Raw genomic sequence first — 25,620 nt, 5'->3', positions numbered from 1 at the left:
ATTAAACCATGTATTTGAGCTGTAAAGTTTAATCGTCATGCTTGCAGTAATTTTGAGGTTTTATGGTTTGTTGACATTACATCCTCATGGCAAAAATTTTGTAAAATTGGCAAAACTTTTGTAAAATTGGCAATAACTTTAAACAGAAAAGATTACTAAGTGATATTATCACACTAAAATCATGTTTACATGAACACTGTTTATGTTTTGTGGCAAAACTTTTGAAAAAGTGAGTATTTTAACATTTAAAAATTGGCCTCATTCACTTCTATTGTAAAAGTGCTTCACTGTATCCCAGATTTTTGGTTTTTAAAGAAAAGGAGGGGCAAGTTGAAATGTATTTTGGTGCTATTCAATATTATGTCACAAATGCTGTCGTTTGAGCATAACTTGTATTGAACCTAGAATATTATTTTAAGAACTGAAAAATAACATTTAATGCCTCAATGTTTTATAATTTTCTTTGATGCACACAAACCTGTACTTCATCCCCATGTTCCCCCACAACCTCCACCAGACGTGAGAGCAGGTCAGACACTGCGTGAGAAGAGAGAGGCTGTCTCAGGGCTCTGAAGATCTGGAATGAGCGGCCAGCGTAATGCCGGGACGAACTGCAGAGGGCCGTCTGCAAGGCAACATCGCTCAGCTGATGCTCCAGATGAAAATCTTAAACATGACAGATACAATTATCAACCGACTATATCAAATTCTTTTAGGTCTATGATGTTCCATCACGTATAAACCGTCTAAATAAAACAAAAACACTGAATCACTAGGTATTTACCGGACTTGGACTCTTTGAATACAGACACCACGTGCCGCAGGAAGTTGGTGAGCTGCTCAGTGCTCTTAGAGTTGGGGTTCTTTGGTGTAATGTCTTCGTGGCACCATAGCGGTCCGAAAGCCCTGAGTAATGACAGGACAGTACTCCATGCACTGTACCACCACAACCACCACCAAATTCACAAATATATGAACTACTGCTATTACTGTCTGATTTACTTTAATCTGGAAATCCAAATAGTCTCACCAGAGAAAAACTGCAAACAATTTGCGGTCGAGAAGTTTCATATGCTTTAGCCAAAACAATTGCATGTGTGAGAAAATGTGTCCAAAAATGACAGTCGTAACAATTTTGATAAATCTGTCCTTGGGTATAATTATGGGATGTTGCACCATGTACAGCCCAACATCAATGATGAATCTGAAAAAGCAGGGTGTATGCTTTGTTCTTAGGCCACTAGGGGATGTGTGAGCTTTGGAACAACTGACATCTTCATGTTCTGTAAAGACCATTGCATATGTTCCAAATTGTAGAAATCTTCAGAATGCTGAGATAAAATTAAGCATTACTAACTATATATACAAGACATAAGCATAACAGACAGATGGACTTCCATTAGCTAATTCTGACAAAGTTAGCTGATGCATGATTTACTTTTGTCTCTTACATTCTGATAAATACATTTAAAGGCATTCTTTATTAGTATATATTATTACCTAGTGGTGAGGAACTCGATGAGTTTGTTGGTCTTCTCATCTGATTCTGCGGAGGTCTCGTCCAGCTCTTCCAGGTCGGCAGTGATCTGTGGCAGGTTCCCAATGCTTCCTCCCAGACTCACACTGGAGGAGGTGGAGGATGAGCTCAGTCCTGAATCCGCCACTGGTGATGCCTGCCACTCCCGCAGGAAGTCAAACCCCCCTGTTCAAACCACAGCATGGTTTAGTTGTAATGCAATATAAAAGCAATAAACTGTAAAGGAAGCAGGAATTTAACATTTTCTAAAGAAAATGTTAGTGGTGCTTGCCCATGCAAAACTTGCCAACACAATGCTAGGGTGTAGCGAATGGTTGCCAGGGCACTGCTTTGCAGTTCCTAAAGTTTTTTGTGTGGATTTTAGTGTGTTGCTATACAGTTGCTAGGTTGTTTTTAAGTAGTTACCTACTGGGCCAAGTCAAAAGAGCCCACCCCTATGTTTCTGTGATATTCTGGTCCCTAAGTATGCCTTGGGTCCCTCCTTCAATGCAAGTCTCTTAGATTATTTCACCCTTTTTATCATGGACACAGAGAAAATGCAGAATAGTAATAGCACATCAAGACATTGTTATAACATTTGTTTTAATTGTAACTGTGGTCTGGTTTAAATATTAGCCTTGGCTTTACTTTTTCCAGTAGTCATCGCTGCATGTCTGAACGATTTGGATATAAACCAAACTTTCAGATTTCCAAAGAATGAAAAATAGCAGAGAGAACTAGATGGGTACATTTCCTGAAGAAAATGTGAGTGGTGCTTGCCGTGGCAAAACTCGTCAAACAGCATGTTGTAACTGGAAAAGAAAAGAAATTATGGTCATAAATAAATGAGCCCAGAAGTCTGTACGATTTTCTGGTGCAGAAATATGTGATTTTTTACTCGGTTGCTAGGGTAAGCCCATGTGGTTGCTATGCAGTTACCAAGGTAATACAATACATGGCTCCTTTCCATCCTGAGTGAAATAAGTCAACCCGAAGTCTGTAGTGTTTTCTGGTGCAGAGATATGTGATTTGTTACTTCGGTTGCTAGGGTAACCCCATCTGGTTGCTAGGCAGTTACCATATTGATACTAATGAAGTGTCCTTGCCATCCTGGTTGAAATAAATCAACCCAGAAGTCTGTACTGTTTTCTGGTGCCGAGATATGTGATTTGTTTCTCGGTTGCTAGGGTAACCCCATCTGGTTGCTAGGCAGTTACCATAGTGATAGTAATCAAGTGTCCTTGCGATGCTGAGTGAAATAAATCAACCCGGAAGTCTGTACTCTTTTCTGGTGCCGAGATATGTGATTTGTTTCTCGGTTGCTAGGGTAACCCCATCTGGTTGCTAGGCAGTTACCATAGTGATAGTAATCAAGTGTCCTTGCGATCCTGAGTGAAATAAATCAAGCCGAAGTCAGTACTATTTTGTGGTGCAGAGATATGTGATTTGTTACTCGGTTGCTAGGGTAACCCCATCTGGTTGCTAGGCAGTTACCATAGTGATAGTAATCAAGTGTCCTTGCGATGCTGAGTGAAATAAATCAACCCGGAAGTCTGTACTCTTTTCTGGTGCCGAGATATGTGATTTGTTTCTCGGTTGCTAGGGTAACCCCATCTGGTTGCTAGGCAGTTACCATAGTGATAGTAATCAAGTGTCCTTGCCATCCTGATTGAAATAAATCAACCCGGAAGTCTGTACTCTTTTCTGGTGCCGAGATATGTGATTTGTTTCTCGGTTGCTAGGGTAACCCCATCTGGTTGCTAGGCAGTTAACATAGTGATAGTAATCAAGTGTCCTTGCCATCCTGATTGAAATAAATCAACCCGGAAGTCTGTACTCTTTTCTGGTGCCGAGATATGTGATTTGTTTCTCGGTTGCTAGGGTAACCCCATCTGGTTGCTAGGCAGTTACCATAGTGATAGTAATCAAGTGTCCTTGCCATCCTGATTGAAATAAATCAACCCGGAAGTCTGTACTCTTTTCTGGTGCCGAGATATGTGATTTGTTTCTCGGTTGCTAGGGTAACCCCATCTGGTTGCTAGGCAGTTAACATAGTGATACTTATCAAGTCTCCTTGCCATCCTGATTGAAATAAGTCAACCCGGAAGTCTCTATGTTTTTGTGATGCAGAGATATGTGATTTGTTACTCGGTTGCTAGGGTAAGCCCATCTGGTTGCTAGGCAGATACCATAGTGATACTAATCAAGTGTACTTGCCATCCTGATTGAAATAAGTCAACCCGGAAGTCTCTACGTTTTTCTGATGCAGAGATATGTGATTTGTTACTCGGTTGCTAGGGTAAGCTCATCTGGTTGCTAGGCAGTTACCATAGTGATACTAATGAAGTGTCCTTGCCATCCTGATTGAAATAAGTCAACCCGGAAGTCTCTATGTTTTTGTGATGCAGAGATATGTGATTTGTTACTCGGTTGCTAGGGTAAGCCCATCTGGTTGCTAGGCAGTTACCATAGTGATACTAATGAAGTGTCCTTTCCATCCTGATTGAAATAAGTCAACCCGGAAGTCTCTACGTTTTTCTGATGCAGAGATATGTGATTTGTTACTCGGTTGCTAGGGTAACCCCATCTGGTTGCTAGGCAGTTACCATAGTGATACTAATCAAGTCTCCTTGCCATCCTGATTGAAATAAATCAACCCAGAAGTCTCTCTGATTTTGTGGTGCAGAGATATAGTTACTGCTAAACGGTTGCTAGGGTACTCTGTTTAGTTGCTAGGGAGTGGCTTGGCAGCTGCCAATCATGAATCTCCAAAGGCTGCTTGTCAGTATGAATGATATAAACCAACTCCCATGCCTCTGTGACATTCAGAATGGAAGATATCCCTCTATGGATTTTGGTTGTTAAGGTGCTCGACAATGGTTGCTAGGGAGGGGCTAGGAAGTGTTGATTTGATGCATGATTGGCTGTTTGCTGTCCCGAGTCAAACGAGACCACCCTTGTGTTTCTATGACACTTCTATCCGGAGATATCCCTTTGATCTGTTTCAATAGAAGTCTATGGGACTTGTTGCTAAGGTGCTCTTAATGGTTGCTAGGGCGTGGCTTGATAGCTTCACAATGATCCTGAGAGACTGATTGGTCGTCTGAGTAAAATGAGCCCACCCCTGGTCTCTATGACACTGTGATCCAGAGCTATGTTCAATACAAATCCCTATGCCTTTTCATTTCATGGGCCGTCCTACACCATTATAAGTCAATTGGGGCATTTTTGGGCAGCTCCTGCCCCCAGGGGTGCAACTTTTACCCCATATTGAGGTATGCTCTTACAGAGCCTGCCAGCCTCTTCAAATGTGGCAAATCACACGTTTCTGTGAAATCCTCGCCGGAGCTGTGACGCCTCAAAGTTTGTCACAATGTTAAGTCTATGGGATTTTTCGGCCGCTTTTTGCCCCTGGGGCAAATACCGTACCCCGATCGCTTATAAAAGTCATAGCACACGTGTCCTCAATAGGCCGTTCGATTTGACACCTCATTTGTGGGTCTACGCCAAACGGTAGCGGGACGAGTTAGGTGCCGAAGTTTTGTACGGAGATAGAATAATAATAAAAAGAAGAAAAATAAAAATAAGTATGTGAGATTACAATAGTGATGCTTTGCAAGCACCACTAATAAAAAGAAGAAAAATAAAAATAAGTATGTGAGATTACAATAGTGATGCTTTGCAAGCACCACTAAATATAAAAAAATGCTAGGTGTATTCCAAGCTTTAACTGACAACCATTACATTTTACACGTGCCTCTATTCAAATATCAGTAAACAAGGAAACAAAAATATGTCTGATGCACAGGATGAAAGGTTAAATGACAGAAAAACCTCAATCACAATGAGGCTTGGCAAAGTGTCTGCCATAATTCCCTACCTCTGTCTTTTATCTTATGAAAATAACTACCAGCTGCCAGAAAATACTTTGAATTCTGTGCTGCTTTGAAACGGGTAAAATCGAAATCCTTGGGGTTTGGCTTAACAAACTTATATCCTATATCCTAATTGTAATTTGAAGCGGTGTAAAAAAATGTAGGTTCATCATATACTCAGTAGTTTATATTTTTTGCTCTGTGCTGCAGGTTATATGATTTACTTTGGTAGGATTAGGGTGGGTTTTACACAAAGGAAAATTATATTGCTTAAAAGTTGCTCTTTCTTAGCTCAGTACACTTAATACAATCATCTAGGTTACTGTTGTAACCTCTGTTCCCTGATGGAGGGAATGAGACGTTGTGTCGAAGAAGCGACCCTAGGGGTCTCTCTTGAGAGCCTCACACATCTATGAACTTGAGAAAAGGCCAATGAGAAATTGGCAGACAGAATTTGCATGTCCCGCCCCCGGGAAAAAAAGCCTCCCCTCCAACCACTCTTGCAGAAATAAGAGCACTGACCCGACTGCGCACCTCTGTGGGAGCACCAATTCGCAAACAAGCGCCATTTCAGGGTGTAAAGTTGCCTGGTAGAGGGAGCTCTGGCTTGGCCAGACGTGGAGGTTCCAGAGGTCTGGGCGCGGATGCCAGAGGGTGCCCCGTCCCTGAGAGAGAAGGGGAATTTGCCAGGGAGGGGCTGTCGCGAGGAGCACGAGATCCAAGAACCAAGTCCGATAGGGCCAGTAGGGGGCCACCAGAATGACTTGTTCCTCGTCCTCCCTGACCTTGCATAGCATCTGTTAAAGAAGTCTCACTGGGGGAAATGCATACTTGCGCAGCCCCCTGGGCCAGCTGTGTGCCAGCGTGTCTGTTCCGAGGGGAGCCTCCGTTCGGGAGTACCAGAGCAGGCAGTGGAAGGTCTCTCGGGAAGTGAACAGGTCTACCTGTGCCTTGCCGAACCGTTCCCAAATCAGCTGGACTGACTGGGGGTGGAGCCTCCACTCTCCGCTGGGCGTACCCTGTTGCGATAGCGCATCCGCTGCTTGAGTCACTGCTTGCTCAAAAGGAGGAGACGGCGGGTGAGTTGTGACATATGACGGGAGTGTACGCCGCCTTGGCGACTTATGTACGCTACCGTCGCGGTGCTGTCTGATCGGATCAAGACGTGCTTGCCCCGAACTAGTGGGAGAAATCTCAGAAGGGCAAGAAGTACAGCCAACAACTCTAGGCAATTGATGTGCCAGCGCAGCGGGGGCCCTTTCCAAAAGCCTGCGGCTGCGTGCCTATTGCACACGACGCCCCAACCCTGTTTGGAGGCATCTGTTGGGACCAGAACACGTTGAGACACCTGCTGCAAGGGGACTCCTGCCCGTAAAAAACAGAGGTCTGTCCAGGGTTTGAATGTTTGGCGGCAGGCAGGGGTGATAAACACACGGTGCGTGCCGTGGCGCCATGCCCGTCTCGGGACTCGAGTCTGGAGCCAGTGCTGAAGTGGTCTCATGTGCATCAACCCCAGCAGCGTGACTGCCGCGGAGTACACCATATGCCCCAGGAGTTTTAGAGGGACCACCGTGCCTGGCCTGAACAAGGTGAGGCATTCCAGCACTGACTGCGCTTGGCCAGCCAGCGTGACGGATTGGGAAATTAAAGCCACGCATCCAAGCTCCGTGCTAGGGTCACTAAGGGGACGGGTTAGTGACTGAGGAGGAGGTCCCATGGAGGCGTCCTCTAGACTCATTAGAACCGGCCGGCCGGGGGGTGACAGTCGTGGGTCTGGAGGCGTGAGGTCCGCGTCTGATGTGCCGGGACTGTTGAGGTGTAGCACTGGGGTGCCGTGAGAACGGCATTTGCGGTCCAGGTGACCCAGAGAAAGAGGAAATTGCTCCTTTATTGAGAATGTGGGTACCGCAGCCTGAGGGGGGTGGGGCAAAGAAAACAAACTGAGGATTCTCCTCCTGGCCCTCCACCGGGGGACGGAGTGGTCTGCTTACCAGCTCCGGAGCAAACGTCTCGATCTCTGGGTCGTCCGTCTCAGGAACACTTGAGAGCCTTTCCGGGTCCTGGAGGGTGTTCGTGAGATGGGGGCGTACGCTTCCTGCGGGGCGCTCGATGCTGGGGCTGAGAGCTGGGCCCAGATTGAGGCGGAGCTGCACGTTTTCTGGAAGCCACAGGAAGACGCCCTTGGCGGGCAGACGGAGCACGGCCCATGCTGGTGGCACGATGGGGCATGATATGAGAGCCTCCATCTGCTTCTTCACCGCTGAGAACTGCTGGGCGAAGTCCTCGACGGTGTCAACGAAGAGACCGAACTGGGAGACGGGCGTTGAGGAAGCGCGCTTTGTCCACGTCCCGCATCTCGACCAGGTTCAGCCACAGATGTCATTCCTGAACCACGAGGGTGGCCATCGCCTGCCCGAGTGTCCATGCTGTGACCTTCATGGATATGCGCCGTAGATCCAACAGCATACGCTCTTAGATATGAGGTGAACAGTTTTGAACAGTGAACAGGTGCATTTCACTCCCTTTATACCCATATGTCCGGAGGCGGGACATGCAAATTCTGTCTGCCAATTTCTCATTGACCTTTTCTCAAGTTCAGAGATGCACGAGGCTCTCAAGAGAGACCCCTAGTGTTGCTTCTTCGACACAACGTCGAAGTGAGTGACAGATTTGGAATCTCACTTAAGTTTCATTAAAATATCAAATTGGTCTCAGATGTTTCTCCTTTAATTTTGTAGGACAAATAAAAGAAGACACTTATTAGATATATTGTAAAAGTAAATATCTATTTAAATATTGTTGATAGCATGGCTTAGATAATTTCTACTTGAGTGCATGGGACGTGACAAGGTCTAGGGCTATGGTGACCTGACCTCTACAATTGCTGGATTTGTGTGTGGGCATAATTTACTGTGTTCATTTATTTTTATTGCTTAGTAGTGAAATATTTGCTGGCAGTATTGGAATATTTCTGTACACTTGCTATACTTGAAGCATGAGATTCTTGGTAAATAACTGCTGGTACCTGTATAGGGGTTTTCAGGCACGTAGCTGGATTTAACAGTGAGAGTTTTGTTGTCACCGATCTCTCTGGTAAGCAACAGGACAGAGGCGATGACTTGGAAATTGTTGTTGCAGGAGAGGGCAATGAGAAGATGCTGGAGTAACCTCTTACTGTGCGCAAACACCTCTGGTCTGTAGTGATCCAAACCTGGGAGAACAGAGATCAAGGGAGGTAAATTAACTGAACAAAATACAACAGAAGCTAATAAGGTGGACAGGTATGAAACACATTCAGACTTAAATGAATAACTTTCAAAGGGTGTTTCCACTGGTGCATGCCACAACACTGCATAGCGAAGATAATTTGTAATGGACATTATTTACACGTTTCCATGGAGCAACACAGAGCACAAAGCAGGGTTATATGTGACAAAGCATGCTTGTAATGTCTTTGGCAGAAAACAAATATCACAGCCATCATGAAAAACACTAATGACATCATGAGTCTGAGAGAGATAAGCCACGAATAGATGGCATTCACCCTCTCCCCTTCCTTCTTCTCCAATTGTTTTTCATCACAGACATTTTAAAAATTTTTGGCATTCTTGTGCCATGTTATTCAGATGGACTGCTGGGGTGAATTACCGTGGAGAATGTGGGCACAATTTTAACCAGGTGTCCCAGACCAAATATTGTATGTGACTGCATTCTCATACACACACACACACACAACGTCGAAGTTTTCGTACTTGAATAGGGAAACATAATATAATGTGTTTCCCCTCATTTAGTTCACCCAAAAATTAAATTTCTTTCATTCTTTACTCAGCTTGATAGCATCGATGGTGAGTAAATAATGACAGAACATAATATCAGAGAAGTTTGCTTGAGAAGGGAAGAAAGGAAATAAAGAGAGAGGTTATTACCGAGGAAGAGCGCATGAAGAAGCAGTGGTAGGTGTAGGGCCCAGTCCTCTCTCACGCTGTGGTCCACCACCATCTCTGTCATGAAGATCACAGCTATGTTACACCTGTCGGCACACAATCACACAACACGTGAGAACACAGCAGGAAGAATGTTGAGACTGATCAAAGCATTAGCTGAAATATGTAAAGTATATAAAATAAGAATTGTTGAAGCTATGGCCTAGTGGTTAATGCATGTGCTTTGACACATTGAGCCATGGCACGCGTGTGAGCAATGCAAGTTAAAATTTGGTGCACAACATTTCCTAAATGTCATTTCTTTTTCTTCTCCCCATGATTTCCTGTCCTCTCTCCACAATTGTATCTATAAAAGTGGCAAAACGACCAAAAAAAAGCAGATGGGGTCTGGCATAGCTGTGCTGTTGCGGTACTCCAAATCACCCAATTTAATTTAAGATCCATGAAATTACTGACTGCTACTGACAAATGGGGGCTTGAGCATGTACAAATTTAGCAAGTATTCCTGTTAAGATACTCTGCTCATTTTCTTAACTCAAGAGTTTTGCCAAATGTATGATGTATATCTTCCTGTTCAGGTCTAAAAAATCTGATGAACTTTAAAGATAGTTCATAAAAATCCCAAACACACTCGCTGTATAAAACACCAAACCATCTCTTACAGTCCATTCCTCCCTCCAAAAAAGTAATTGACTGTCATGAGGATGCTGCTTAGAATCACTGGCGCAACGGCTTAAGACCGTCTAAACTGGACTCGTCGACACAAACATTCTTATTGTTTTAATTTGTATAGTAGCGGCAGCGTGTGCAGCACAAAACAGAATGTGACACCGGTTTATTGTCGGCTAAATAATGGGGTTCTATTGCTTTTGACGCGACGTGCTCGCTCACGTCAGGTGTAGATAGGGTGTAAGAGCAAATTAACTCAAGAAGGTTTTATGGCATTGGGTAAATAATATCCTTTTACTGCACTTGAACAAAAGAGACGTTGTCTATGATCACACCTGGAGTCACAATTTCAATTGGCCCGGTTGCTAGGGTGGGTAGAGTCACATTGGGTTAACCTCCTCATGGTTGCTATAATGTGTGGTTCTCACTCTTGGTGGGGCATGTGAGGAGTTGTACATTGATGCCGCAGAAAATAGTGTGGGCCACAACGAGGACCTACAGCGCATTGGGAATTGGGCATGCAAATTTGGGGAGAAGAATCCTCCAAAAAAACAACCCTGTCTGTGGATGAGTTTGTGAAAAGTGTATATAAATGTTTCCATTTATATTTGTATCTATGAAGCTTTTTAAATTACAAGTTTTTGTAAGATGGCTGTAAAGTTTAACACAATAGGAAAAAATAACCTTGGAAATTACAACCATCATAAATTCAAAAGTCTGAATACGTCAGACAACATTAAAACAAAGTGGCAGTCAAGACTTAATGAAATGGAAGATAGGCTTGGGCAGTACCTGTGAAGGGGTCCCCGTGGGGTGACGGTCTCGGGCAGATAGTCCACCAATGGGGCCCAACAGCCTCCATTTACAGGCATGGGAAGAGGCTGAGGTCTGTTACTCTCCAATACACTAATTAACCAGGTGGCATACGGAGGCAGAGGGTCATCTTCAACACACACACACAACCATTGTGAAATACAGTCAGATCACAGGTGTTCTAAGAGTAACATGTGAAATAGATAATGTACAGTCAGTCGGTCATTATCACAAAATAAACTTCAAAAGGGTGATCGGGACTCTTTTCTTGAGATAATAAGTGGCTGACTGAAAGTCATGCTTAATACACTGTTACACTTGCAGAATAAATGAATAAATAAATGACCGATTATCGTCCGATATTTATAATTTTTCTAATTATCGGAATTGTTATTTTTGTCTGATCTGATTGCCGATAAATGTTTAAATGCGCTCCATTGGCTCTGATGGTTTACACCTGTCATGGTTTACACCTGCACCTTCCCCTATAAATACCACAGCACATCCGTTTCACGGGGGTTGGTTATTGTATTTAGTTTCCCGTGTCCTTGCCCCCCGCTAGTCTCGCCTAGTTCTGATACTCCTCTTGTTTACCCCTTAGCTTGCCAGCTCCCCTTGTTCCCCTGTCGTTGATCCCGCTAGTCCCGTCTTGTTCTACGCCATAGTTGTTAATTGTTTTCCCGGCTTCGACCTCCCGCTCTCGTTGATCACTCTCTCCCGGATTTGCCCCTTCCTTCCTCTTGATTCCCCGGCTCCGACATCACGCTCCCCTTTGACGCCTCTTTACTGGATTTGCCCTTTTTTGTACTTTGCACGCTTTGTGTTTAATAAAGCTGTTTTGTATTCGACATTGTGACTGTCTCTTCTTGTGCGGGTTACAGCACTGATCTTTCAGCATTATATTTTTGAATATTTTTCTTGAACACGCTTTATTAATGCCCTTTCAAGTTCCACACATGTTGAGCTGCAGATGTGGTTATTTCAATGACAGGACCGATTTAACGGATTTCTCGCCCATATGAGTTGGTGTTTTAACATGTTATAGCTGACGATGGCATTGATAGTGGAAGCTAGCTAACCAACATTAGGAGGTTTAGAAACATAATGTCAGCGTTTAATATTTCACGTCTGTTGTGAATAAAATCCCATTTTCTTTTTTTTTTTTTTTTTAAATAAAGTGGAGGCAGCTCCTAGCAGCATTTCTTTTTGAAAAAAATATATTCATTAATTAATAACGTTGATATGTAGTTTTCTAGTAATATTCAAAAGATAATACTGAAATGTTCTGTTTTGCAGTATTTCATTCAACACATGTCCTTAGGCATTTAAATATGTTTTGTGTTGGCATTTGTGTTTAATGTAAAAAATTTTTTTTTACTGCAAATATCGGTTATCGTTCTCCTTGATTACTAATAATCAGTATCGGTTTCGGCCCTGAAAAAACATATCAGTCAACCCCTACTCTGTTTCTCTGAACCCATTCTCTGTACAGGTCAGATCTCTTTGTCATGATTCACTCACTCTTCTCCTCATCGTAAGAACCTCCTGAGCTGTTGCTATAACGTGATTCCAGGCGGTTATGAGCCCGAACTGCATTGCTCAACCTATGGAAACATGCATGCACAAAACACATGTTGGGGAATATACAATTTACATACAAGTTACATTTTATTTTAATGTTCATGTTTGTTATGGCTGTGTTTGAAAACCAAATTAAATTCCTACCTAGGAAGCATTTTTGTCCATCATAGGCATCTATGATATTCAAAAATGCTGCCCAGGAAGGGATCACACTAAGTTTTCAAACATAGTCCAAATGTGGAAAAAGTTACATAAAAATAGAAGGCAAAAAGTACCTTTCTTCATTCTCTCTGGATATCTTTGACTCATCTGTCTCCTGGAAGTTCTCCTGTCCGGCCACTACCGTGTTACTGCTAGACGTTGTGCCTTTGCAAAAAAAAAAGAAGAAATAAAATAATATAATAGACCACATATTTTGATATGGAATACACTGCATAAAGTACAACCTGTAGATAAACACTAGAGTAATCATGGTAAATTCTAGCTGGGCATTACCTAAGTGAGGTATCCTAGTCTCACCTGATGCCACTACAGAAGTCTTGTTGCTGGCAGTGAAGCGATAGAAAGGTGGGTTGTCACAGTGCAGGACTACTGGGTTTACTGGGTCCGTCTGCTGAAGCTCAAAGAGCAGCTCCTCCATAGTTTGAATGGTGTTGTTCCGACACAGATATATTACCACTTTCTTAATCTGGAAACACGAAGGTAGTGACAAAGTTAGTCCATCAGAAGTCCTAATGCAATATACTAACTAAAAACTGGAGCTCTAATGGGTTGAGTGTGCCTGTGGAAGTGTGTTCCTTACATAAGGCAACAGTGTGGTGTCACTGCTAACTCCACACAAGCTTATAAGGAACTGCAGAGTAATTCTCAGATTGTTGCTCCATTTGTCATTGGTCACTAGAGCATTCCATGTGTTCTCCATCTCAGGACCAGGCACTTCATCTCCATACTGATGAGAAAACACATAGAAAACAACTCAAATATTGCATCATTTCAAACAAATGAAATTTTTATGGGTCATAATTCAGTTTTACACAATCACTTTCCATTCGTTATCTGACTTTAAGCAGACTGATTTTGCAACTGCACTTTGAAGAATTTTATATGTAAATGTGCTTTTGAAACGAGTAACAACAACATTGTTCATATCAATGTTTCCTACAGAATTCAGCTGGGGGGAATTTGTATTATTCCATTAAAAAAACTGGTTATCATATTATATTAATCTACTGTACATTACTGTACCATACATTATATTTATTTAATAACAAAACACTTTTTTTTGTTTATTGGTAGATAAACAAAATTGTCATATGAACAATGAACAACACCGATTCAGTGAGTTCATTCAGTGTAGGAACCATCAGACTGTGCACTTTGTGATGGTGCCCACTTTTACCTCATTACTTTTTGGAACCTAGTCAACTTTTATATAATTGTTTATATCAATATGATATTATTGTAATACAATACAGAGTGATAACAATCAGGAGCTAAAATTCAAATCTGAAAATTAGTCTAGCTCTTGGCAGATTCCTTTAACAAATACTTAAACAGGAAGTTAAAGGACAGTTCACCCAAAAAATTTATTTCTGTCATTATTCACCCTAAAGTCTGTATGAATTTACCTCTTCCATAGAACACCAAAGGAGATGTTAGGCAGAATGTCTCAGTCACCATTCACTTTCACTGCATCTTACTTTCCATTCAATGAAAGTGAATGGTGACTGAAACTAACCTTCTATCTAACATCTCATTTTAAGTTCCATGGAAGAAAAAAAACAACACGAAGATGAGTAAGAGATAACAGAATTTTCATTTTTGATTGAACTATCACTTTAAGAATACAAGACAATACTCACCAGTTACATTAAATATGGCTGTTTAATGTTCACAAAATGCATAAAAAATTGTAACAAATGAAATCCTAAGAGAACGTCTAGGTTACCTATGTAACCTCCGTTCCCCGATGGAGGGAACGAGACGTTGTGTCAGAGAAGCGACACTAGGGGTCTCTCTTGAGCACCGATATTCACCTCTGGACTATGAAAAAAGGCCAATGAGAGTTGGCAACCAGTATTTGCATGTCCCGCCCCCGGACATACGGGTATTTAAGCGGCGCAAATACGGGAGTTCATTGAGGATTTTTCTGAGGAGCCGGAAATGGTCCAGCCACAACAGTGGCTCGGCTCAGCGACGTGGCAGGGGAGACACAACGCCTCGCTCCTCCATCGGGGAACGGAGGTTACATACATAACCTAGACATTCTCTTCTGTCGCTCTCTCCACGTTGTGTCAGAGAAGCGACACTAGGGGTCCACTTATAAAAGCGCCATGCGCTGAGCCGCGATGCGTGAACTGCTGATACAGGAGCGAGCAGGTATTCTTACGTGCAGGATCGACCAACTGTATCAGGCTGCACGCACTCTTCCTCAATGCCCCATTTAAGCCATCAGGATTCCTTATCGTTACCCCGAAGGGGAACAAGGTGCTGGCTGCCAACCTGGGAACGAGCCAAGCCTGGCTGGGCCTCTTTTCTCTCTATGTTTCTCGCGATAGAGCAACTTAGGCCGGGCCCTTACACGCATTGAGGGAAGGGGGTCTTAGCCCTTATTCAGGGCGGAGAAGACCCTGCGGAGGCCATGCCTACCCGAGAGGGGAGGCAAGTTTAAGTGGCAAAACCATCAGAGGCCTGACTTAGGGCCTATGTGGAAAAGTCGGTGCGGTGGTGGATCCAGCCTATAGAGGGGGAACATACAGCACGGCAACCGAGGCAGCAGTGACTGCCTAAGGGAAGCACGGAGTCCGCCGCCAGAGGGGACAGAACCGTGGCGCTACACACAGGGGAGTCCGAAGGAGGCCTTACCTGTGGAGCACCTACACCAGTGCAGGGTAGCTTGCGGTACCGCGAGTGGCTTGGGTCGGCGAAGTTCCTCCACTGAACTGCGACCCACGAGGGCTAGGAGGAATCAACCAGTGTCCCAAACCTGAGATCTCCTGGGAATGAAGGCGACTGTTTCCCGGTTAGGGGAAGGGCGCTAGGTGCAAGCGATTCACCCGGTCAGATCGTGAGCATGCCACCGAAGTTCTCACGGGCTCAGTACCTGAGAGAACACGGGACAATACTGACCCAACTCGGAGATTGTAGAATCTCGCAAAGTGTTAGGTGTTGCCCAGCCCGCTGCTCTACAAATGTCTGCTAGGGCAGTGCCCCTAGCCAGTGCCCATGAGGACGCTAACACTCCTGGTGGAGTGGGCTCGGACCCGCAAAGGGGGGCACGGCCTGGGTGTGATAAGCCAGGAAATGGCGTCGACAACCCAGTGGGCGTAGTCTCTGCTTGGAGACAGCATTCCCTTTCTGCTGTCCCCCAAAGCAGACGAAGAGCTGCTCAGAGCGCCTAGTGCTCTGTGTGCGGTCCAGGTAGATACGTAAGGCACGTACTGGACACAGCAGTGAAAGGGCTGGATCTGCCTCCTCCCGGGCAGCGCTTGCAGGTTCACTACCTGATCCCTGAAGGGTGTGGTAGGAACCTTGGGCACATAGCCCGGTCGCGGTCTTAGGATCACGAAAGTGTCTGCCGGACCGAACTCCAGGCAAGCGTCGCTAACAGAGAACGCATGCAGGTCCCCGACCCTCTTGATGGAAGCGAGCGCGATCAGCAGGGCGGTCTTGAGAGAGAGGGCCCTGAGTCCAACTGAGTCAAGCGGCTCGAAGGGGGGTCTCTGGAGTCCCGTAAGGACGACCGAGAGATCCCAGGAGGGGAACAGGTTAGGCCGGGAGGGAGCTATCCTCCGGGCACCTTTTAGGAACCTGACGATTAAGTCGTGCTTACCAAGAGACTTTCCGTCTACCGTGTCATGGTGGGCCGCGATAGCGGCGACATACACCTTGAGGGTGGAGGGGGACAGCCTCCTCTCCAGCCTCTCCTGAAGAAACACGAGCACTGACCTAAATGCGCACTTCTGCGGGTCTTCGGCTCGGGAAGAACACCAGTCCACGAACAGACGCCACTTTAGGGCGTAAAGATGCCTGGTAGAGGGGGCTCTGGCTTGGCTGATTGTATCTATGACGGTAGATGGTAGACTGTCTAGATCTTCCGCATCCCGTCCAGGGGCCAGACGTGGAGGTTCCAGAGGTCTGGGTGTGGGTGCCAGAGCATGCCCCGTCCCTGAGAAAGAAGGTCCTTCCTCAGGGGAATTCGCCAGGGAAGGGCTGTCGTGAGGAGCATGAGGTCCGAAAACCAAGTCCGGGTAGGCCAATAGGGGGCTACCAGAATGACTTGCTCCTCGTCCTCCCTGACCTTGCATAGCACCTGTGCAAGAAGGCTCACTGGGGGAAATGCGTACTTGCGCAGCCCCGCGGGCCAGCTGTGTTCCAGCGCATCTGCCCTGAGGGGAGCCTCTGTCCGGGCATACCAGAGCGGGCAGTGGGAGGTTTCTTGGGAGGCAAACAGGTCTACCTGAGCCTTGCCGAACCGGTCCCAAATCAGCTGGACCGACTGGGGGTGGAGCCTCCACTCCCCGCCAGGCAAGCTTTGTCTTGACAGCGCGTCCGCTATCACATTGAGGTTGCCGGGATGTGAGTGGCGCGCAGTGACTCTAGTCGCTGCTGACTCCAAAGGAGGAGACGACGGGCGAAGCTGTGACATGTGGGGAGCGCACTCGCCTTGGCGGTTTATGTAGGCTACGACCGTGGTGCTGTCTGTCCTGACTAGGACAGTTTGTTCCGAAGTTAACGGGAGAAACTTCTGCAGGGCCAGAAAAACAGCCAGCAGCTCTAGGCAGTTGATGTGCCAGCGCAGCGGCCTCGGTTCCACCGGCCTGCGGCTGGCGCCCGTTGCACACGGCGCCCCAACCCAATTTGGAAGCGTCGGTTGTGACCAGAACGCATCGGGACACCTGCTGCAAGGGTACACCTGCCCTTAGAAAGCAGAGGTCTGTCCAGAGTTTGAAGGTTTAGCGGCAGGCAGAAGTAACTTTTACGTTGTGCGTGCCGCGGCGCCATGCTCATCTCGGGACTCGAGTCCGGAGCCAGTGCTGAAGTGGTCTCATATGCATCAACCCCAGCGGCGAGGCCGCCGCGGAGGATGCCATATGCCCCAGGAGCTGTTGGAAACGTTTTAGCGGCGCCTGGCTTGAAGGAAGCGAGGCATTTCAGCACTGACTGAGCACGCTCGTTGGAGAGACGTGCTGTCATTGAGACTGAGTCTAACTCCAGACCGAGAAAAGAGATGCTCTGGACCAGGGAGAGCTTGCTCTTTTCCCGGTTGACCTGAAGCCCCAAACGGATGAGGTGCCTGAGCACCTGGTCTCTGTGTGCGCATAGTAACTCTCGAGAGTGAGCCAGTATGAGCCAGTCGTCGAGGTAATTGAGTATGCGTATGCCGGCTACTCGGAGCGGGGCAAGAGCTGCCTCTGCGACTTTCGTGAAGACGCGAGGGAACAGAGACAGGCCGAAGGGGAGGACTTTGTACAGATACGCGTGGCCGTTGAACGCGAACCGTAGGAAGGGTTGATGTCGAGGGCAAATTGAGATGTGGAAGTACGCGTCCTTCAGATCTACCGCTGCGAACCAATCTAGATGCCGGATGCCAGATAGAATTTGTTTCTGGGTGAGCATTTTGAACGGGAGTTTGGACAAGGTCCGATTGAAAACTCGCAGGTCCAAGATCGGTCGTAAGCCGCCGCCTTTCTTGGGTACAACAAAGTAAGGGCTGTAGACACCCTTCTTCGTTTCGGTTGGAGGGACAGGCTCTATTGCGTCCTTTAATAGAAGGGAGGCGATTTCTTTGCGCAGGGAATGGGCATGTTGGCCGTGTACTGCGGAAAAATGTACGCCCACGAAGGGGGGCGGAGACCTGGCAAACTGAATTATGTAACCGAGTCGAATGGTCCGGTGCAGCCAGCGTGACGGGTTGGGCAGTGAAAGCCATGCCTCTAAGCTCCGCGCTAGGGGCACCAAGGGGACGAGTTTTTTGGACGCATCCGGGCGGGCTTCGCGAGCGGTGCAAAACAGGTAACGCCGGCGCCGGAGGCAACGTGGCGTCCCAAGGCTCCGTGCTGAGAATAAACTCAAAGCACTTACCTTGCTCCGCACACCGCAGGGGGCGGGTTCGTGACTGAGGAGGAGGTCTGATGCTGGCGCCCTCTGGACTCGCCTGAACCGGCCGGCCGGGAACAGTCGTGAGGCTGAAGGCGGGACACTGCGCCCATGGAGCCGGGACTGTTGAGGCCTGAAAGCAGAGTGCCGTGAGAACGGCATTTGCGGGCCAGGTGACCCCAGAGACAACAAGGAAATAGCTCTATAGAGTGTAACGAATTTAACAAAAATTCTCCTCCCGGCCCTCCACCGGGAACGGAGTGGTCTTACCAGCTCCGAGCTAACGGGCCTCGGTCTCTGGGTCTGTCATCTCAGGAGCGCCTGGGAGCCTTCTGGGTCCTCAAGGGGGTCCGTGAGACGATGGGCGCCCAACTTCTGCGGGGGGCTCAACGCTGGGGCTGAGAGCTGGGCCCACTCACTTGTTAGTTGAGGCGAGCACCACTTTCTTTCTTTCTTGAAAGCCGCAGGAGGACGCCCTGGCGAGCAGACAGGGCATGGACCCTGGCGGCAGGTTTGCGGCAGGGCAGGATGCTTTTTTGCTTGAAAATAGCCTTCGTCTGTTTCTTCACCACTGAGGACTGCTGGGCTAAGTCGTCAAGTGGTGTCGCCGAATGGACGGAGCTGGGAGACGGGGCGCTTTGAGAAAGCGTGCTTTGTCTGTCTCCCGCACTGCCTGTCCATCGCTAGCGCTTCTGGACCACGGAGTGGCCATCACCTGTTCGAGTGCAGTTCCTGCAGCACGCCAAGAACAGGACTACCCAAGTGCAGATTTTGAAGTGCCCTGGCCCGGTGGACTTGCAGGAGGGGGCCATGGTGTGCAGGGGGAGCGGTCTGGGACCGTTCTACCACCGAGGGTAGCGAGAGCGGAGGAGCGAGGAAGCTGGGCTTGCTCAGCTCGTCATGCACGCCCGGAAGGAATCCGGGGTGCGGCTGTGAGCGGCGCACATGCCCGCGGAACCAATTAAGACCGGGAAGCATAGCGGACCTTCTTGCGCCAGGCTCAGACTGGGCGGAGACCGAAGGTGGCGGCCCAGGCGAAGTTATCCGCATCCGACGCCGCTGTTACGCTCTCCGATGCAGCGGTGATGTCATCATCCAATGCTGGGGAGCTCGAGGGACCGGACGGTAGGCCGTTAAGCGGACCGCACTAATCCCGAGCTCGAGGAAGCAGGCAAGCGTGCCGGGAGGCGGAGGTTTTCGGGGATTTACCCGGCGAAAGCGTCCCGTTATTCTCCCCAGATCGTTCTCCATCGCCCACGGCGCCTGCCTCAATCCCGTAGGAAGGAGGCGAGCCGCGGGGGGCGGCTGAGATGGCTCTCTCTCACTACAAGAGAAAGCAGAGATCGCAACGCTGCCGCCGCTATGTTCTCACACTGAAAACATAACCCACTGGAGAGAATGCTCATCCCGAGCTCGGACAGAAACAAGCAAGCGTGCCGGGGAGGCGGGGGGTTTCGAGGGGGTTCACCCGGCGAAACGGAGCCCGTCATTGTCCCCAGATCGTTTTCATCACCTGCGGCACCTGCCTCAATCCCGTGGGAAGGAGGCGAGGCGCGGGGGGCGGTTGAAGCGGCTTTCTCTCACTACAAGAGAAAGTCTACGACCGCAATGCTGTCATGGCTATGTTCTCGCACTGAAAACATAGACCATTCATAAAAACGCTGCCTGCGTGTGATCGCAACCCAGGAATGCAATGCAGTTTTTATGACCGTCAGAGGTGGGGAGACATCAACCACATCCAGAAACTACACAGGGGCGGAAATATCGTCTTTAAAAAGACGCGTCCTGAGAAGGACGTTCAACGCCGCTGTGTTTTGCTCTTTAGAGCGAAATTACTCTTTTAGAATAACTCTTTCGAGTTGTCTGCGCTGTCGAAGGGCCCAGGGGCAAGAATGCACAGCCGTGCACGAAGGAGAAAGCCGCTGTTATGCGCCGTCAGATCCAACAGCATGCAGAGGGTCAGAGGATTAACCAGGAACTTGGTGTGTAACTCGCAGCAGAGTTCATGCATGACCATCAGCTCCGAAGAAATTTTCTGAATGAACTCCCATATTTGCGCCGCTTAAATACCCGTATGTCCGGGGGCGGGACATGCAAATACTGGTTGCCAACTCTCATTGGCCTTTTTTCATAGTCCAGAGGTGAATATCGGCGCTCAAGAGAGACCCCTAGTGTCGCTTCTCTGACACAACGTGGAGAGAGCGACAGAAGGGGAACCTTGCTTATATGATATGAATACTAAAGATAGACTGATAATACTTTCACATTACGAATATTGTTAAAGTATTAATATTACAATAAGTGTTTATGTAAATGACATATTTTCTCTAGAGCGATGAAGCCTACTAGGTATTTAAGTGTTCTCTTCACCCTGCAGCTGAGCAGGGCATTTTTTTTTTTCAACTTCTGTCTTTCTTTGTGCTGTAGCTATTTTTATGACGGAGCGCTATGATATGAAAGGCGGCAAAACCAGATCGCTCCAATGTCACACGCTTGCAGTGTTGACAGCATTATTGATTAGAAACAGGAGCGATAGTTTTAATGCATTGCTCGCTTACAGATGCGGTACAACACCACTCGCATGTCGAATTAATAGGTTTATATATCTGTAATATCTTAAGTTCAATAAATATGCGCTCACACTAAACTCAACATGCTGCTGAAAGCTACACAAGTGAGAAAGGGAGAGAGGGACATGGAAGACCTGAATTACTTGAGCAGATTAAGAAATTACAGTTTGATGATAGAAAGACAAGATTATTGATTCAATTTTTTAATCTGTATGGATTGGTTTAACAGTTCTCAGCTAGCCTACATGTTAAAATGAATAAAAGTGCAAATTATGCATTATGAACATGGAATATGCAGGATTGTTTAAATTTGTGCATATACATGCAATCCCTTGCTGAATTTCAGGCCAAGTAATATTTATCTTATAACTGAATACATTTGTATGGGCCATTGGTATGGGATCTGGGTAAACCAGATTATCCTCTTCTGTCCACAAAAACCTGGTGTAATAGGGTTGTTTAAGTTATTTGTTATTTGTATAGGAACTATTAATAAATTACCTGAGTCATCAATGCAAAGATAACACATTTACGCCAAAGTCGTCAAATGTGCATTGCCTCTTACCTTTGCAGTCATGAACATCAGGTTGTTTAAGACCAGTGAGGTGGCCTGTAGAGAGCCCCAGCCATTGCCCTTGAGCCTGTGGGTGATTCCCAGGCTGTCGGCCTGCTCTCTGGCCTCTTCCTCCGGGGTGCACGGGATGGAGGTCGGTGGGAGCAGCCCAGTGTCCACCAGCTCTATGTTGTTCAGCCACGGCAGCAGGTAGCTCAACATGATCTGTCTTCCATTAGGATGAGTGGTGGGGAACCTCTGGCTGACTTCTGCATGTGTGTGTATGTGAGTGTGTATTGGATAGAAAATAAATTATAATTGGATTTAGTGCAAGGTAAGAAGTTAAATAGCAGTACAGTAATAGACCAGTCTCATACTTTTGCATGTATGTGTTTGTTTGATGTTGGTAGGGCAACAGTTTGGTGACAGGCCAAAACATCTGGTCATGAGGTATCGTTTGCAAAGCATGAATCAAGACCCCAGCACATTGAACTCTTTGTTCAGAGAAACAAAATTCTAAACAGCTGATCAATGGTATACTGTTTGTGAACATTCAGACACTGGCCGTGCCGCTGGGGGTGGCATTTAGAAATAGGGCTGCAACTAACGATTATTTTGATAATCGATTAATCTTCGATTATTTCTAAGATTAATTGATTTATCAGATAAATAACATTTTATTTAGTGTATTTTATAAAAAAAACTAAAAATAAAAAACTGATATGATTAAGGGCATAAGGATTTGGTTTGATTTACATTACAGAATTCACAATTCTATACTCTCACAAAACTTTGAACAAAGACTGAATCATGAAGTTACATTTTACTTTATTATTATTATTATTATTACTTTCAGGACATATGCGAAACAGTTCCTTTGCTTGTAAAACTTTACAAAAAGTGTAAAGAAGAGTAAAATGTTCCATAGGTCATGAAGTGGGACAAAAAAATCAGCCCAGCAGAGGGCAATAGTGACAGTAGAATAGAAATATTAATAATTCAGATGATCTGAAAAATACATAATTATGTTAGATGCATACAGTATGTTTGTACACTGTCACTGATTACATACATTTAAAATGTGTTATCAATGACTTCATGCCTCATTTTATGAGTAGAATTCACATTAGATCAGCAAAAGAAGCTGTTTTAACTACTCGATGATTTTAAAGTAACTGTATTAGACAATGTGTAATTTGCTATACGCGGCCATAGTATGCAACAATTATACAGTTATTATAATTTATAATGACACTAATACTACTGCAAAAACAAGTGTTTAAAAGAGTGTTAATGGGTAGAATACAGCCAAAAGAATGATGATAGGCATACTGTATTTTACTGTTTGAATTGCTTTTGGCTGCATATGGCACATAAGTGCCAAGAGTATGAGTAGATTTGATTCCTTTTGTAGACTAATTTAAAAAAATCCCATGACATGTTCTTGGAAAATGTGTCGACGTGAATGGCCGTACAGATGTAGGTAAATTTGCACCAGCTAACTAACAACTCTACACGCTGGTGTGTTCATGTTGACGAATCTTAACTGACTGAACGGGAATTAGTTGTTGGCCTCAAAAAATGGTGGAGCTGCAGGTCATACCTACCGATGATGAGGACCACTGGCAGTAAGAAGGTGTTTAGCAGCCGGTAATTTTTTTTCCTAAAAGTTCACCCTCGCAAGCTAGTTACAAACCTCCGAAAAGAACTCAAAAACACCTTCATATTAGATAGATTTTGTTCTAAATTATGTCACACCCATTCATTCTTTGATTTCATAGGAAGTATGCAGGGGCCTTAAGTGTATAACACAAACAGACTTGCACACCCTACCTGAGAAAAGAGGCAAGGTGAGTTCAGGATACATGCAGGCCAGTTGGTTTGAGAGCTGGGAGAGAGAGACGCTGTATAATGGTGGTAAAGCACCATGTGTGCCATATAGGATGTTTCCTGGTTTCTGCCCCACAATCCTCTTTGAGTAAACAGACAACTTGGTCTCCAAAACCTGAGTGAAGCGCAGAAACATTTTTTTGTCTAAATTGTCACATTGTTAGATGTGATAAGCAATATATGTCTTGGACATAAAACAATTCAAACTGACTGTAAAAATACAGATTAAAGGGATATTTCACCCAAGAATGGAAATTCTCTCATCATTTACTCACCCGCATGCCATCCCAGATGTGTATGACTTTCTTCTACAGAAAACATACAAAGATTTTCGAAAGAATATCTCAGCTCTGTAGGTCTATACAATGTAAGAGAATGATGATCAGACCTTTGTAGCTCATAAAATCACATAAAGGAACATAAAAGTAATCCATAAGACTTCATAACTTCAGAAGTTATATAAGGTGTGGGTGAGAAACAGATTCAAATTTAAGTCCTTTTTTTATTCTAAATATCCACTTTCTCATCTGAATGTCACATGTGGTGTCTGTTCATATGTGAAAGTGAAAGGTAAAGTGGAGATTTAGAGGAAAAAAGGACTTAAATATTGTTGTTACTCACCCACACTTCTGAAGATATGGATTTAAACACATCTTATGGAACTTATGTTTCCGTTATGTGATTTTTGGAGCTACAAAGGTCTGATCATCATTCACTTGGATTGTAAGGACCAACAGAGATATTTTTCTAAATATCTTTGTTTGTGTTCTACTGAAGAAAATCATACACATCTGGCATGAGGGTGAGTAAATTATAAGATAATATTTTACTTTTGGGTGAACTAACCCTTTAAGCCTTGTGATTTCATAATGATGAAATTATTAGTCCATTTTGCAGTCAGGTACCTGCATGAGTTGCATGGATATCTCATAAATCTCTCTGCTGGTGTCAGATGACTTAAACAGCACCAGGTTCAAAAGGGTCACAATGTCACATGGATAATTCCTGAAATAAAGAAAGAATGAGAGGTGAAATAGAGATTTGAAATGTAATTTATGACACAAAGCTGTTCTATTTGACAACAGGGATTAAGGTGATGATCATGATGAAGATTCTGTCATACCTGCTACCGCACACAGTGGCAATAGCCTTGAAGCATCCGGACGCAAGCTGGTATGATCCAGTGAAGCAGCGATCCACAGCCCAGTTAAACAGATTGACCTGATCTGGGTTCAGTTCCAGGAGCAAGATGACAACCTCACAGCCCAGACGGTGCACCTGTAGCCCAATAGATAGAAGTGTCAACTCAAATACAGCACACAGAGATTTGGTGTAAATAAGGATGAAAATAAAATAAGTAATCTTGACATTCAAATAAATGTATACCTTTTAAATAATATATAACAATCAAGATTATGGTTCTTGATTATTACAGTAGTTGACAACCCAGAACCAATAAAGTCAATACAATATGAAATAAAATATGTTCACAGGCTAAACCTATCAGATAGGCTTCTAGGTTTAGTTTTAATGAATGCACTTAACCTGATGAAAAGCAGCTGTTTAATTTAAACAGGAAGACTGTTGAACATCACTGCGGTTCAGCCAAGGACTACAGTTGACACAGAAACCATTCTAGCAATAAATACAGTAAGAACTTGTTTACCCGGAGATCGTGGCAGGCCAAGATATTATCCAGCCACTTGTAGAGGTATCCATCCGTAGAAAGGCCCACATTATCAAACACAGGGCCACAACATAATACCGCTGACATAGCCTGCAAGAAACCATACACACATGCACAAACCTTACAAAAGTGGGGGGTTTTTTCTCAAAATAAATCTCACATACAGCACACACAAAAGCTGCATCTTAGTTTTGGAACTGGCTTTAAGAAATCTTAAAAGTAAGACAAGAGTTCTTAATACAGGCATTTTTATTAATAGGAAATTCCAGGGAGCGAATGATGGAGAACGGGAATGGCAAAACAACAAACTCCACAAGGCATAAGTCCAAAAGGCATAACCTTTTAAAATATTAATTTATACTGAGCCAAAGTGCATGAAAGAATTACTACAGAAAAATTATTTTCACACAGACAAACTCT

General features: G+C 45.2%; 1 protein-coding gene across 1 annotated transcript in view; it reads right to left on the bottom strand.

The window, feature by feature from the left end:
* fryb (furry homolog b (Drosophila)) overlaps positions 1-25,620 on the bottom strand; it is a 76,966-nt gene that overhangs the window by 15,983 nt on the left and 35,363 nt on the right. The window contains exons 28-42 of the mRNA XM_052115893.1: positions 25,180-25,290; positions 24,637-24,791; positions 24,419-24,518; positions 23,457-23,628; positions 21,636-21,892; positions 13,204-13,350; positions 12,921-13,089; positions 12,677-12,767; positions 12,342-12,424; positions 10,800-10,950; positions 9,321-9,424; positions 8,417-8,602; positions 1,501-1,702; positions 785-936; positions 479-666 (exon numbers count right to left, since the gene is read on the bottom strand). Of these exons, the coding sequence (XP_051971853.1) occupies positions 479-666; positions 785-936; positions 1,501-1,702; positions 8,417-8,602; positions 9,321-9,424; positions 10,800-10,950; positions 12,342-12,424; positions 12,677-12,767; positions 12,921-13,089; positions 13,204-13,350; positions 21,636-21,892; positions 23,457-23,628; positions 24,419-24,518; positions 24,637-24,791; positions 25,180-25,290 (2,268 nt within the window). The remainder of the gene's footprint in view (positions 1-478; positions 667-784; positions 937-1,500; positions 1,703-8,416; positions 8,603-9,320; positions 9,425-10,799; positions 10,951-12,341; positions 12,425-12,676; positions 12,768-12,920; positions 13,090-13,203; positions 13,351-21,635; positions 21,893-23,456; positions 23,629-24,418; positions 24,519-24,636; positions 24,792-25,179; positions 25,291-25,620) is intronic.

Source organism: Xyrauchen texanus, chromosome 43 (genome assembly GCF_025860055.1).
Source record: "Xyrauchen texanus isolate HMW12.3.18 chromosome 43, RBS_HiC_50CHRs, whole genome shotgun sequence".
Taxonomy (NCBI): Eukaryota; Metazoa; Chordata; class Actinopteri; order Cypriniformes; family Catostomidae; genus Xyrauchen; species Xyrauchen texanus.
The sequence above is the reverse complement of the archived record's forward strand: the minus strand, read 5'-3'. Positions and strand labels throughout refer to the sequence as shown.